The 16403-nt window shown below is 38.1% G+C and overlaps 1 protein-coding gene across 4 annotated transcripts in view; it reads right to left on the reverse strand.

Annotated features, from left to right (window-relative positions):
- Positions 1 to 16403, reverse strand: part of FARS2 (phenylalanyl-tRNA synthetase 2, mitochondrial) — a 623068-nt gene that overhangs the window by 413254 nt on the left and 193411 nt on the right. For all 4 annotated transcript variants that reach the window (XM_020973819.2, XM_078153627.1, XM_078153628.1 and 1 more), the window contains one exon: positions 11238 to 11369. In XM_020973819.2, the coding sequence (XP_020829478.1) occupies positions 11238 to 11369 (132 nt within the window). The remainder of the gene's footprint in view (positions 1 to 11237; positions 11370 to 16403) is intronic.

The following is a 16403-nucleotide window of genomic DNA, read 5'->3' on the forward strand; positions in this document are numbered from 1 at the left end:
TTATAAAATATTTAGGAGTCTACCTCCCAAAACAAACCCAGGAACTCTATGAACACAATTACAAAACACTTTTCACACAAATAAAATCAGATCTAAATAATTGGAAAAACATCAGTTGCTCATGGGTAGGCCGAGCTAATATAATAAAAATGACAATCCTACCTAAGCTAATTTACTTATTCAGTGCCATACCAATCAAACTACCAAAAAATTATTTTATAGAGTTAGAAAAAATAATAACAAGATTCATTTGGAAAAAAAAGGTCCAGAATATCAAAGGAACTAATGAAAAGAAATGCAGGGGAAGGTGGCCTAGCAATTCCAGATCTTAAATTGTATTATAAAGCAGCAATCATCAAAACTGCTTGGTACTGGCTAAGAAATAGGGTGGTGGATCAGTGGAATAGGTTAAATATGTAAGACACAGTGGTCAATGACTACAGTAATCTATTATTTGATAAACCCAAAAACCCCAGCTTCTGGGATAAGAACCCACTCTTTGGCAAAAATTGCTGGGAAAACTGGAAAAGAGTATGGGAGAATCTAGGCATAGACCCAAATCTCACACCATACACCAAAATAAAGTCAAAATGGGTTCATGATTTAGATATAAAGGCTGATACTAAAAGCAAACTGGGAGAGCAAGGAATAGTTTACCTATCAGATCTATGGAGAACAGAAGAATTCATGACCAAACAGGAGATAGAGAACATTATGAAAAGCAAAAGAGATAACTTCAATTACATAAAATTGAAAAGTTTTTGCACAAACAAAGCCAATGCAACTAAGATTAGAAGGAAGGTAGAAAATCAGGAAAGAATTTTTACAACCAGTCTCTCTGATATGGGCCTCATTTCTAAAATATATAGAGAATTAAGTCAAATTTTTAATGATACTGATAAATGGTCAAAGGATATAAACAGGCAATTCTCAGATGAAGAAAGCAAAGCCATCAATAGTCATATGAAAAAATGCTCTAAATCGTTATTGATTAGAGAAACGCAGATCAAAACAACTCTGAGGTACCACATCACACCTATCAGATTGGCCAACATGACAAAACAGGAAAATGATAAAGTTGGAGAAGATGTGGGAAAATTGGAACACTCATGCATTGTTTGTGGAGTTGTGAAATGATCCAACCATTTTGGAGAACCATTTGCAACTATGCCCAAAGGACTATAAAAATGTGCATACCCTTTTGACCCAGCAATAGCACTTCTAGGGCTATATCCCAAAGAGATCATACAAATGGGAAAAAGGACCCACATGTACAAAAATATTCATAGCAGCTCTTTTTGTGGTGGCAAAGAACTGGAAATTAAGAGGATGCCTATCAATTGGGGAATGGCTGAGCAAGTTGTGGTATATGAATGTAATGGAATATTATTGTGCTATAAGAAATGATGAACAGGCTGACTTCAGAAAAACCTGGAAAGACTTGTATGGTCTGATGGTGAGTGAAGTGAGCAGAACCAAGAGAACGTTGTACACAATAACAGCCATGGTGTGCGATGACTAATATTGATAAACTTAACCCTTCACAGCAATAGAAGGATCTAAGTCATCTCCAAAAGCCTCATGATGGAAAATGCTATCTATATCCAAAGAAAGAACTATGGGATTTGAATGCAGATTGAAGCATATTATTTGCTATTTTTTTCTCTTCTGTTGAGTTTTGTTTCCTCTTTCTGGTGATTCCTCCTATTGGTTCTAATTTTTACTTACAATATCACTAATCTGAAAATATGTTTAATAGGAATGTAAATGTAAAGTCTATATCAGATTGTACGCCGTCTTGGGGAGGGTGGTGGGGAGGAAGGGGGAGAAAAATTTTAAACTCAAAAGCATATGGAAGTGATTGTTGATAAATCAAAACAAATTAATTTAAAAAATGACAAAAAACAGCTATCTCGTTTCCATTCAGGTAATACTGCTATAAAGCAGATCAAAATCTTAAGACTGACTAAATGCAAACCACATTTCCTTAAAGATACAAGTCAAACCATGAAAAGATTGGACTCATCTTGTAAATTAAAGGTTTTCTGGTTTTACTGTGAGTGGGTTGACTCAACTGCCCAAAAAAATGGCTTCTGTCAAGGTGATTAAACTCCACTTAATAGATGCTATTCTGGCAATGAATCAAATTCAAAAAAAAAATTGGGAACTAAACTGTAATGACTACTGGAAGCAAGACATTTTTCCTATAATCAATGATTTTAAGTTTTATACAGAAACAAAAAAGAAAAAACCCAAGGAGATTGACTTTTGAAATGCCCTTTAAGAAATTTTCTCAAAGCTCCTTAAGGGTAGCCATAGGGATTGTTTCCTTTCCATCTGTTCTCAATGTCTTCATATATTCCTTTGTACCATGAGGTTCAACAAATATCAAATGCTAGAATAATTACAGCATAGATTGTCCTAGTGATTATGTTCAATCAGAAGGGTACAGGGCTGTAACTAAATCAGGGCAACGAAACTTTGCCATATGATAGCCAAAGTCAAAATGAGTGCAGACAACAATTTTAGCACTTCAATCAGCATAAAACAGCTGCACTTATCACCTAGTAAGCAAGACTAATTAGCAAAAAAGAAAACTACAAGACTCAGATGTCTTCCCTTTCTAATGACCACCATTCAGATAAGCTCTTCCTTTGCCTATCTCATCCTGCTCCACCTTCCCAGTTATGTCAGCCTCCCCAGAAGCAGCCTCTTACTGACCCAGATAGGACCTTATGTCCCTCTCTCACTTCAGTTCAATTGAGAACACCTTTTATGTGTGCATATTGTGCCTCTTGCCTCAGAGGTAAAATTGTCTGGTTATGACTCTGGAGAGACATTCTGGTATAACAGAAATGACACTGGATAGAGATTCAGAAGACCTGGGTTCTAGTCCAGGATATACTGTGATCCCTTTGACAAATCACTTAACCCTTGTGGATTTCAATTTCCTTGTCTGTAAGATGAAGGGGTTGATGAGAATGATCTCTATGCTCTCTTCCAGCTCAAATGATCTATGAATGCTCTATATAAAGAAACTGTCACTCTAAATCCAGTGGGAAAGAAGTCTGAATATTTTTGACACAATAATATATATTTCAAAAGATCTTCATAAAAAAACACCTCTCTGCATCATTTCAGCCATCATCCACTTCACAACTAATGAATCAAAATGGGGCAAAAAGTGATAAAAAGACTAGAGGCAGGAATGAGAAGAAGCAGTATTCTATGGGAATGTCGACTATTTCTGGGTCACAGGATAGTACTGTGACTTTGTTCTTTAAAAATAATTTTGAACAAAAAACACACCATTCTATTTTTATCCACATAATACAATTATAAAGCAGATCAAACTCTTAAGATAGACAATGCAAATCACATTCCCTTAAAGATCTAAGACAAGCCATCAGAAAAAAATTTTTTTAAAACTCATTTTACATACACATGCAAAATATTTATACTCAGAAAGAAAAGAGAATATAAATGTCATGTCTCTAAATTAAAAGTGCAGTTTTATGTTTTTTATTCAAGAGAATGTACCAAGAGAGATCAAATCCATGGTACAGTGTAAAGAGTAATGGATTTGGAGTGAGAATACTTTAGATGAAATCCAGCTCTACCATTTACAAACTACAAGATTCTGGGCAAGTAAACTGAGCTCCCTGTGACTTGCTCTCTGTTTCATAACCTATAAACTGGGAATAATAATGCCAGACCTGAACTCACAGGGTTGTTGTGAGGGCCAAATGCAAGGTATGTAAGTTGGCTAGTAAATCTTAAAGCTCCACTGTTATTACAGAATTTCAGAGATGAAAGGGCAGTCAACACCCACTGGTACTTGAATAGGCCATCTCACTACAATATCCTTGACAAATAGAAGTCAACAAGCATTTGCCTGAAGAATTCTGTAGCAGAGGAACCCACTATCTTCTGAGGCAGCCCATTCCATTTCTGTATAGTTCTATTAGGAAAAATTTACTTGTGTAAAGTATACATTGTCCTTTCCCACTTCCATCTATCCAATTGCTCCAAACTTTTTCCTGTGGGAACAAATGGAGTAAATCTAATCTCCCCCGCACATGACAGCCCTTCACATCTTTACTTGAAGACAGATACCATGTCACTGTAAGTTTTGTCTTTCCTTCTCTAGGCTAAACGCTGCCTTCAACTGATATCCACAATATGTCATGGATTCTAGTTCTCTCATATTCTCCAGATACATTCCAACTTGTTTTGGTTTTTGGGTTGTTTTTTTTTTTAGTTGCCAAGTTGCACTAATGAAACTCCCAGATCTCTTTCACCTAAACTGTTAAATACTTACACAATTCCCACTTTGAAGTTAATTTTTTGGAGTGGAATAGATCACTTTATATTAATCTTATTAGATTTAGTCCATTATTCTAGCATATATATATATATATATATTATATATATATGCATATATACATACACACACACATATATACACATATATATATGTATACGTTTGGCATTGGCTCATTCCATTTGGAGTTTTTGTTGTTCTTGTTATTGTTTGCATTCCACCTCCTCCAGTAGACAGTCCCTGCAATCATCCATTATCTATCTAATCATCTTTAATTTCCCCATACCTATTGCTCATTGCTGGCTGCCTATGAGCCCACTCAGGTCTTTCTCATCTCATAAACATGCCTCACTTAATCCAACCATCTTCTCTGCTAACTCCTACATCTTTCCTCCTTTTCATAGGCAAAATCCAAGAAAAAAGCTGCTTAGTTTCATTCTCTCTTTTTCTTTCATTCACTTCTCAAACCCCTGCAATCTGGCTTCCAACTTCAATATTTACTTGATATTGCACATTCCAAGTTACCACTAATCTCCTAAATGCAAAAGCACTGTGCCTCTTCTCAATGCTCACCCTTCTTGATGTCTCTGCAGTATTGGACACTACTGACTACCCATTTCTTCCAAACACCCTCTCTGGGCTTTATCAGCTATTCTCTCTTGGGTCTCCTCCCACCTCTCTGAGCACTTTTTTTCACTCTCCTTTGTTAGACCATCATCTATATTTTGCCCTGAAATGTGAATGTACCCCAAGTCGTTTTCCTGAATCATCATCTCTCTAAAAATCCTCTTTTGGTGATTTCATCAACTCATATAGGTTTATCTATCATCTCTACACAGATAATTTCCAGATCTAGGTAGCCAGCTCTGATCTCTCTAGTAAGCCTTTGTCTCACATCACCAACTGCCTACTAAGTATTTCCGAATGGATCTACCACAGGCATCTCAAAGTGAAAGTGTCCAAAACAAAATTATCTTTTCCTCAAAATGTACCCCTCTTCCAAACTTCCCTATTTATACTGGGGGCATAACCACCATTCTAGTCACCCAAAATTGGTCCATTATAATTATTCCTGATTTATTACAACATCTCATCTCCTCCCCCTTGTCCCCTCTAGAGCCAATAAGTTACTGAATCTTGTGGATTCTACTTCCACAACATTCCTTGAATCCATCTATTCCTGTTTCTCCATTCATGTAGCTAAGACCCTACTTCAGCCCCTCATCACTCCTTATCTGGACAACTACAGTATCTTCTTAATTCATCTTTCTGGCCCCAAAGTGATATTCCTAAAGCAAATTTCTCACCATGTCATTCTCTGTTCACCAAACTCCAGCAGCTCCCTAGTAACTTTAGGATAAAATACAAACTGCCCTGTTTAGCATTCAAAGCCCTTCATTCAAAGCTCCAATCTACCTTGCCAAGCTTATTATATGTCACTCCCCTTCACATAACTCTGAAGTTGAGGAAAATTGGCCTACTTGCTATCATTCACACAATATTACAATCCACACCTCTGTGCTTTTCCTTAGGCTGTTCCTCTCCCCTCTCCCCCTACACCCAGGGCCTAGAATAGACTGCCTCCTCACCTTCAACTCTTAAAATCCCAAAGTGCTTTTTCAAAGCTCAGTTTAGATGCAGCTTCCTACATGAGGCCTTTCCTGATGTTCCTACCTACTAGTGCCTCTCCCACAGACATCTTGTATTTATTTTGTATACTGTTATATGACTACATACTGCCTTCCCTGACTAAACATAAACTTCTTGAGAGCTGGGATTGTTTCATTTTTGTCTTGGTATCCCCCAATATTTAGCATAGCTCCTGGTACCCAGTAGGAACTTAACAAATGCATGTTGGTTGTTTTACTGTCATAAGACATATTGTGTATTCTACCCTTAGCTTCACTGAATATGTTATCTATGACTTTAGCTTAGGCATTGATAAAAATGCTAAGGAACACAGAGTCCAGCACCAGTGCTTGGGAGCACTCCAGATATTTCCTTCCAAGTTGACATCAAACAATTAACTGTCACTCTTTGGATCTAGTCATTTCACCAATTCCAAATCCATCCAACTAGCTCATAATTATTCATCTTGACCACATAGTTAGTATATGGTACCATGTCAAATAATTTGTTGAAGAATACTACATCTACAACATTCCTTTAATCTACCATTCAAACCACTTTGTTGGGGTGTTGGTTTATTTGTGGTACAAACATGTGATTTCATCCAATGGAGGAATTCTACCTATGGAAAGTCCATCCAATGATGCTACTCAGCAACTAGGTCTATTACTGTCTAGAGAGTTGCCTGGGGCACAGGGAGATGAAATGGTATAGCTTAATAGTGGGCGTACCTCAAAGCATACCTAAGCCCTCTTCTTTTTTCTCTCTTTGGGTGGCTTCTTCAGCCTCCATGGATTCAAATATCATTGCTATGCAATTTATTCCCAAATCTATAATGTGTGCCTTTGGTGTGAGCCCACACAATTCATGCAACAGAAGCTGGATCTCAAGGGGGGGGGTTGGAGGTGAGAGGGTGAGAGACAGAGAGACAGAGACAGACAGAGACAGAGGGAATGGGAGAGAGAGACAGAGAGACAGAGAGAGAGAGAGAATGGGAGAGACAGAGTGACAGAGAGACAGAGTGACAGAGAGAGACAGAGAGAAAGAGAGATACTGAAGAAAGAAACATAAGTTCCACCAGTCAGTTTTGATGCCTGGTAATATTTCTGATGAATGGCTTGGAGAAAGAAAAGAATGAAACTATGACAAAAGGTAGTTTGAAGTATTAATGTTGTATTTCAATTATGCAGGCTTCCACGAGCCTTAGGACAAACCAGATAGTGACTGCAAACAAACTTATACTTAAATGACTACAGTGAATACTACTGAAAGTATCTAATGGTTAAAGGCCAAAATATGGATTTCATATATGGATTTTTTGCAGGAATTTGTCATGATAACTGCAACTTAAAAATAAGAACCTTCACAGTGTGTGTGTGTCTTCTTTTAATCCTTCTTTTCTTCTATTTCTCCAGTTGCCCTTTTACACCATCTCTATCACTGAACAATTTTACATTCCCAATTATCCATCCCCCTTAAAGCCAACACTCCTTTCTCATCATCCCTACTCTCAAATTTATTATTATTTTACATTGTCAGTTTTCAATTTCTTCATTTTTTCCCCAAGAATCCATGACAGGATTGATTTAACGGGAGGATAGCAGAGCCTCATTAGTGTGCAATAATGGCTTGGAAACTCGTTTCAGATAACTAAATTCTACCAATTACTGACTGAATAAACTTGATAAAAAACCATCAAGAATATTGGAAAATGTATTTTTGTAGCTGTGCTAGTCTGGTTCAGGATCTCAAGGAGCAGAAATAGCACCTCACATTCAGGGGATCTAATTACTGGGTTGACTGAATAATATACAAACCTTATGGACATATTACAAAAGACCTGTGCAAAGCCACTTTATTGCCCACCCTCTGGGTTCCTTTCTTTTACTAGTCTGGAAAAAAATGAAACTGTTCCCAGAAGCTAAGCACCATGTAGACAATAATGACATGCTATCTCTCCCCTACCCCACTCCCCACACAGGCCCAAAGGGCATGCAGAAGTTATTCCTATCATCTCTATCACCTCTGAGTCTGGTAAAAGTGTGGGAAGTAGCTTCTGACTCAAATGTCTTCAAATGTTAACCTATTTCCTCTTCTGCTAATGCAGGCAATTTATATTTTTGCAAATGTTCTACCATTTCACTTAAGTTTTTAACTATATTGGCACATAATTAGGTATGTACAGAATGGTTTTACTTATATATATGTATATATTTGTGTCTAATGGTACCCATCTTGGAGGGGGAGGGAAAAAAAGCAAGCTTCATGATAACTTTATTACATATTTAAAAGGAATAGCAAGTTGTACATAATAGATTTGCAGTTTCACGTACAATCACCTTTTTCCCCCTATTCTACTATCTTATGGAAATGCCTGTTTTATTTCTTATGTTCAGAATAAAATAAATAAAATTTTAAAACGAGACATTGTTAACCTAAGCTTTGCTGTCCTGTGCTTTATCTAAGCTTCGTTTCTATAACTGTATTTTGTTTTGGGTGAAGCATTGTCGTGGAAAAAAATATGGATTCATAATCAAAGGACCAAGGCCTAGCTCTATTACTGACTACCTAAGTAAGTGATTTAATTTCTTTAGTCCTCAGTTTTCTCATCAGTTCTTCCATATCACATACCCTAACTGTGGTTAAATCTCAAGGCTCTGTCCTAAGCCATCTTCTTTTTATTTTTCTATTTTCTGTCTCTTTATGATTTTATCAGCTTCCATGTATTCAGATATCATCTCTATGTATGCAAATGACTTCGAAGTCTGTAGATACAGCTCTAGTCTCTCTTCTTTTTTTTCTGTTCGTTTTTGTTTTGCTAGGCAATAGGGTTAAGTGACTTGCCCAGGCTCACATAGCTAGTGTCAAGTGTTTGAGGCCGAATTTGAACTCAGGTCCTCCTGACTCCAGAGCCAATGCTCTATCCAGTGCACCGCCTAGCTGCCCCTCCACTCTCTCTTCTGAACTCTAGTACTGCATCACCAACTGCCTGTTTATCTGGAGTGAATTTGGTATATTTGGTGCATAGACACACATTGTCTTCCCCAATAGAAAGCAAGCTTCCTTAATGGCAAAGTCTATTTTATTTTTGTCATTGTGTGCTCAATGCCCATCACACTGCCTGGCACAGAACTTACTGACTAATTGATCTGTAAAATGAAGAGTTTGGACTAGTTGGTCTGTAAAGTTCCTTCCAGAGCTAAATCCAGTGCTCCTAAAATGCCTATATTTTCTCACCTCTACTTTAAGGCTGATTTGGGAATGTTAGGCAAATAAGTGAGCCCAACTCATGCTCCCAAAATATGACATTAGGGTAGAGATAACCAACCTCTCAAGACAAAATGCTCCAAAGTCTTATTTCTTAACAAGTTCTGGATAAGGGAGAGGGAAGGTCCTGCTTATTTTAAATGTGAACGAAGGTGGTTTAATGTAGATTGCTACAAGGCTAGGAAATTGAAATTAGGGCTGCTCTCTCAGCCATCAGCTATTGAGAAAAAGACCTTTTTCCAGATATAGTTAATAGATGCTGACAGTAAGCTTGAGCTCAGTGACCAATACTGATTCCAGAAGATGGATGATAAAACATTCTCCTCTCTTCTATGTAAGAAGAATTGAGGCAGGGGATGAGGAGGAGGGTACTGTCTTATAACAACATGGAATATGGCAAATGCAAGCAGACCTGATTATGTCCCAGTGGGTTTTATTCAGCTATTTTTAATATGTTAAAAGTGTGCTGGTGGTAATAATCATAACGATGCATTAAAAATATCAATAATTTTTTTAAATAAATAAGCAAATGAATTCATGCTCCCTTTTACTTTTATGCTTTCTTCTGACTTTGCTTTTGTTTTTCCATCCATGGATCATGGTCAAGCCAATGTTTAAAAACAAATTGTATTGATATGTTTTGTTTTTAGGTTACCTTCATTTTAAAATATATCCTTTCCCCTTCTCCTACCCACTGAGCCATTACTTGTAATAAAAAATAAGAAAGACATGAGAAAAAAGAAATTCAATAAAACTAACACAAATATTTTATCTAAGAGTATATGCAATATTCCACATTCACAGACCCTTCCCTCCCTCTGCAAAGCAGGTTCTCATCTTTTCTCCTCCACCAAACTTAGGCATTATGATTATACAGAAACTCAATTATAAACAAAAAAGCAGATTTTTCAAGAAACACACGTACGCTTATTATTACAATATGATATAGTATTGACAAAGATCCATATACATGGTCTGTGCTACACACCTGGATACCTAGGGTACATACACACACTCTGACTTGAAACATGAATGGTTCAGAAGACCTTGCTAACAACAGACTAGCAAGAAAATTGAGAGCTTCATTTATTTTTGTCTTTTGACAAAATGGTACGCATTTTGTATTTATTGTATTTAGCATTTAATTATTTTATAAGCAGTTGACTTTGTCGAACAAAATTCAGCCTCAGATACTCTCTTCTGACAAAGTCTCTCCCACAAGCATAATAAAACCATTCAAGTCTATGACAGATGTGGCTATGGGGGTCATTTGTTCAACAATATGTTGACTCCTGACATCCAATGAGATGTAAAACAAGAAGACGAGTTCACCTAAGGTGTTTCCTATCATCATGGAACCTCCCCAGAATCCAAAAAAGATTCCCTATTGATGGTGATGGTCCTATTAATTGCATGGAGGCCCGGAACACTGCAAAACCTCATCAATGAAATTCACAGCAACACTAACTGGTCACAAGAAAGAAACACAGTACATCTTGAGGTACACTATCAATACAGCTGTACGCTACCAATACAGTTTGGCAATCAGCTGAGTTTAGCATTGAGTAATAGAGGGAGGTCCTGCTGGCTCTTATCAAGGAAACCGTGCAGTGTCTTCAAGGATCATCACAAAAGAACATTTTTTTAGCACCAATAATGTCTGGGTTGCTAAGTGGCTGTGGTTCACAATCTCAGAAGAATCAAAATTGCAAACAATCAAAAAGTGCAAAGGTTGAGTATAAGCATTCTCTGAGCATTTTATGGATGACGGTTGACATGCAACAAGTAGCCTAAAATACATTATCCAGGATTCGTGTGACTAGAAAAGGAGGTGGACTGGGCATGCAGTGAAAATGAGAGAAGACAGATGGGAAGCTGAGAGTGGTACACTGATACCCTAGGATATTAAGAGAACTAAGGGAACGGCTCCAATGAGTTGAAAAGATCCTTAGTGGAAGATTTATGGGGAAATACAGACAAAAACTGCCAAGGAAGCACTAAAGTAAGAAGTAAGTACCTGAATTGACTAGCTGTTGCTCCATGATCCCACAGCCCAGCACCTCAATCCATTCTCCTTGAAAGTTGATCTCCATCTCAAAAGACGGATGAGTGAAAGGGAAGTAGCAGTCCACCCATCTAATCTCCAGTCCTGCAACAAATATTTCAAATAAATAAATAGTAGGTATTAAAAGGCTTCCCCACTCCCTCCAAGTGGATCAAACTTGCCCTTCAGTGTTATTAACACCAATTACTGTATTCTGAGGAAAATAAATAGCAAACAACCTAATTTGCAACACGTTAGTGTGAGGCAATAAATCTTTAAACATGTGGGAAAAATGACCATGTCTTTTCTAATATGAGAAACACTTTGTGCAATTCCAGCACCCTCTAAAACCACATCAATCACTTGTCAAATTTCTGCAACCACCTGGCAGAGGAGGAAAAATAAGCCAAGATCAGAGGAAAGCAGGTAATTCTGTTATTTTCTATAAGTGGAAATGACGAACAGCTCCTCAGAGGTTGGCAATCTGGGGGAGGAGGCTTATTTTTTCAGTGTGTTGTCTTTCACTTTAAGTCATTGTCATTATGACCCATTAAATAAAAACTGACCTACTTTCATTTCTGTTTAAACACAATAGAAAACTTTTTTAAAAAATTTCCCACTGAATATTCCAGTGCTACTTCAAACAAGTATTAATGATTAATCCCAGATTTACATCTCTCTACTTTCTCTAAATCATCATTGTATACTATCATTTTATCCTCACAACAATTCTAGGAGGCGAATGCCCACGTTACAGATGAGGCAGACATTAATTTAACTGACTTGCTCAGGGTGACACAGTCACTATGCATCAGAAGCAGGATTTGAACTCGAGTCATTCCCGAGTCCAGGACCAGCGTGCTATCCAATGCATCATCCAGCTGCCTAGATCGATTATATCTACAAGGTCAGTTACAACCTTCCAACCTCAGTTTCTCACACCCTTCAATAAAGAGGCACGAATGGCCACAGCTGCATGATGTAGTTCTCACTGTCAGGAAACAGAGGTAGGAACTGCTTGGTTATGGGGGGGGGAAAGGTTGGCTAATGAAAGGAGACCATCTCTAAGGTCTGTCCCAGGCATAAAAAAATCTGTTGGCTCTAAAACTCTTGTGACCCTCCCTTGTGAGTCACAGCAGGTAAGTGTCACAAGCCACGTTAACAGCTGTTCTCTCCTGAAACACTAGATTTCCAGAAACATCTTGGGCACAGAGTATGCACCTCACAAGCACTTTCCCAAGGCAGGACTGCATTCAGTTAATTTCTTTTGGACAGCACCTACACCAGTTCATTGAGCTCTGGGCACTTAGCTACTGTTTAATCATAATGATAATGAAAAATACATTAAAATAGGAATAAAGGCCAAGCTCACTTTGCATGTCCTCATTTCATAGAATGTTACACATAAATTAAGCAGGGATTCAACTTACTTATCTGGATAACTTATCCATATGTAGATGATTATAGGATAGAGCCAAAGAACTTTAAAAAAATTAAGGGGGCAGGGGACTGAAGGTGTCAAAGTGTCAATTAAAACACTAAGTGAAGCCTGTACCTAATGTACTTGCTGATTAAAAGCAGTGAGTAAATAATATTTATTACTCCTTTACCAAGAGTACAGAGCTTTCCTGTGAGCTTTCATCAAAAAACAAAAACCAGTAATACCCATATACTACATTTGAGGCATTCTGCATTGTTGTACTTATAAACTACTTCCTGGATTCTTCAATAGAATGGTGTAGAAAGAGGAAAGTACCTAACAGATTTCTTGGGACACACAGAGGTTCTGCCCTCTCTCCCCTCCACTCCCCGCCCCTGCCAATTTTCCTTGTGCAGAAATGGTTTGGTTTGATTTTTTTAAAACAATAAACTTTATTTCTGACAAAAATGAATTGATGAAGTGTTTAAAATAAGGTATTCATATATAGCCTTTACCCCATCCTTGTGATTTGGTGGATGGTAAAGTCTTTGTACAACGGACCTCTAACTCCTCACTCTTCTCACCTACTTCAGATTCCTCCACCTTCTGCAGCAGAAGAAAACTGTTCTAAGTTTAGAAGTACTCATATGAAATCAAGAAGTAAATTTACATATGAAGGGACAGAAAAATCTGTCTCAATTCAGGCAAACCTTCAATGTTCAAAAGTCCATGACAGTGATAAAAATGAAGAATGGAAAAAAGCAGAAACTGCTGATAGCAATAGTTCAGAAAATAAGATTGATTAGACAAAGATCCAGGTAGCAGAAGTCATATTCAGTGAATTTCAGCCTTTTTTTTTCTCCTTTTTTTCATCAGCTCTTTTCCTGAAAGATAAGTGCTTTCTACATCTGCCTGACAAGCAGGCCACAAAACAAATAACTTTGGTTTCTCTCTAATGTGCTTTTTTTCTACACTCGAGTCTTTTGCCCAATTCTTGTAAATTGGCAAAAATTAAAGAATATTAAACTCCTTAAAGTTAAGCAGTATGCTGCTCCACTTGTAGTGTAGTATTTGGGGAGAATTTTAATCTGTACATTATTATTTTTGAAACATACTATATTTCAGTTTCACATGTTAAACATGGCTATTTAAGAACACATTAGGCTCTATTTATGTGACCAACTCCACAAAGTCAAAAGATGAAGCCTTTGAGCTCACCTTGATTTCTTTATATGGTATGGAAATGGCCATTGATGCCACACAAAAAAGACTGAGGATATTTCACTGTTGGGATGTGCTACGTGTGCTCAAAAACTCAATGAGAATCACAGACTGGATCAAGGTTAACATAGAGTTAGATTACAAAAAGAGGGGTCAGAGGTCAAAAACAGAAAGAAAGAAATTAATCAGTCAGTCACAAGCATTTATTAAGTGTTTACTACAAGGCAGGGAATGTGCTAAGCACTGAGAATATAAAGGAGGGGAAAACAGACCTCCAATTCTAATGGTGGAGTCGACATGTAAATAACTGTGCATAAGAGATATACACTGTGTAAATAGAAAGTAATTTCAGAGAGAAGCCCCTAAAGGAGGTGGAGGGTCAGGGTGGCAGACAGGACTGGACCTGGACTGGAAAATAACCAAGTAAAAATGAAGGGGGGCCCGTGGGCACGTCACTTAACCCCAATTGCCTTTAAAAAAAGAAAAGAAAACGAAGGGGAACAAAGCTTAAGAAGATTTAAAAGGTAGGAAAGATCCCTTGTAAGGATTTTTTAAAATACCAAAGGATTTTATATTTGATCCTGGAAGTAACAGAGGGCCACTGGAGCTTACTGAATACAGGGTGACATCTCAGTCCTGTACTTTAGGAAAAATACTTTGGCAGCTGAGTAGAGGACAGATTGTAATAAGGAGAGACTCAAGGCAGGGAAACTAGCCAGAAGGCTATATCAATAGTCCAGGCATGAGGTGATGAGGAGGGCAGAATGCCTGTAGTGTGAGTGGAGAGATGACACATACATTCTACCTTATGAAGGCAGAAATGACAAGATTTGGCAAGAGGTGGGATATGCAGGCGGGCAGAAAGCAAAAAGGGGAATAGAGGATGACACTGAGATTGTGGGCCTGGATGCTGGATTCTGGTGGTACCTTTAACAGTGATTGGGAAATCTGAAAGAGGGGAGGATTTGGAGGAAAGACAATAAGTTCAATTTTGGACATGCTGAGTTTGAGATGACTGGGGACCATCAGGTCCAAAAGGCAGTTGGTGATATTAGATTAGTGCTCAGAAGAGGGAATAGGACTGGATATCTGGGAATCATCTTCATAAAGATGATAGTTGAACCTATGACAGCTGATAAAATAAGCAAAATACATAAAGGGAAGAGGGCCCAGAATAGAGCCTTGGGAGACAATGGTCAGGAGGTTAAAAATGAACAAATAAGGAAAAATCATATTCAAGTTTCAGAACTCAGCCTTCTGGAGAGAAGAATTTCACTAAAGCTCCTCACAGGGAGAATAAACATGTGTCATTGAAGCTGGAAGAACAGGAAGGTACAGAGCTTGGGAAAAGAAGAGCAGAATTAGTAAACAGTTTCTACTACTACTATGAAAAATAACCACTGCATAAGTTCAGTGAGAAGGAGATTGGGTTTCCAGCAACCCAAATTTTAAAATTCCAGTTGAGAAAAGTTGGGGAACTTTATAGTTCCATGAGAAGAGGTGGGACTCACTAGAAGAAAAGAGCATTTTCCTTTTTGTGGAGTCCCAAAATTAATGTAGCACTATAAGTCTAGAGGACAGTACAGTTCTCTGGGGAAATGTGAGGCTCACCAGAGAAAGAGAGATTGGTTGTTTTTTCCTAGAACTTCCATTTTAAGAAAGGGCCCCCAGGCCAGCCATGTTCATGCCTTTATTGGCCTTCTTTCTCCACTGTTCCAGAGTAGTCTTCTCACCCTGGAAGCTACCTTTGCCACCACGTCTCAGCAAGCCTTCTCATCCTGGAAAATCCCTCCAAACTAAGAGATCCTTTCCTCTGAATGGCCATTTCCTTTCAGCTTCTCCATGTGAGGGAAGGGCCACCAGGGCAGCCATGTTTACTCCTTCATTCCTTCCTGAGCTCCACTCCTGACTCTGCAGAACCCATCATATTGACTGTCCATTCTACACTCCTCTTCAGCTTCCTTTTATATGTTGTCTTCCTCCATTAGAATATTCCTCAAGGGCAGGAACTGTCATGCTGCTTCTATCTATATACTGTATCCCCAGTGCTTAGCACAGTGCCTGGCACATAGAGTTAGTGCTTAATAAATTTTTGTTGACTTCACCAGAGGATGAGAGCTCATCTCTCTGCCATCCCTTTGTGTTTGCCTTTCAGCGGAATATCAACTACAGAGTAGCGCCGTAAGCCTGGAGAACTCGTTCCTTTGGAGAAAACAGGTGAAGTTATTTTGACTATTATCTTGACTTACAGGTTCCTCAAAGTCCTATCTGTTTGGAAAATTTTTTCTGAGATGAAGACAATAAATGTGTGTGTGTGTGTGTGTGTGTGTGTGTGTGTGTGTGTGCGTGTGTGTGTGTGTGTGTTTCAGTGCTTTGCATAGGTACTAAGGGCCCCAATGTCCCTGAGTTTAGACAAAATGGACCAAGTGTTGAGATTCCTAAGGAATGCCCCCTGGGTGGGGGCACATCCAAATAATGACTTCTGGAAAATTCTTAAG

This window comes from Phascolarctos cinereus, unplaced genomic scaffold (genome assembly GCF_003287225.1).
Source record: "Phascolarctos cinereus isolate Bilbo 61053 unplaced genomic scaffold, phaCin_HiC Scaffold_4;HRSCAF=312, whole genome shotgun sequence".
Lineage (NCBI taxonomy): Eukaryota > Metazoa > Chordata > Mammalia > Diprotodontia > Phascolarctidae > Phascolarctos > Phascolarctos cinereus.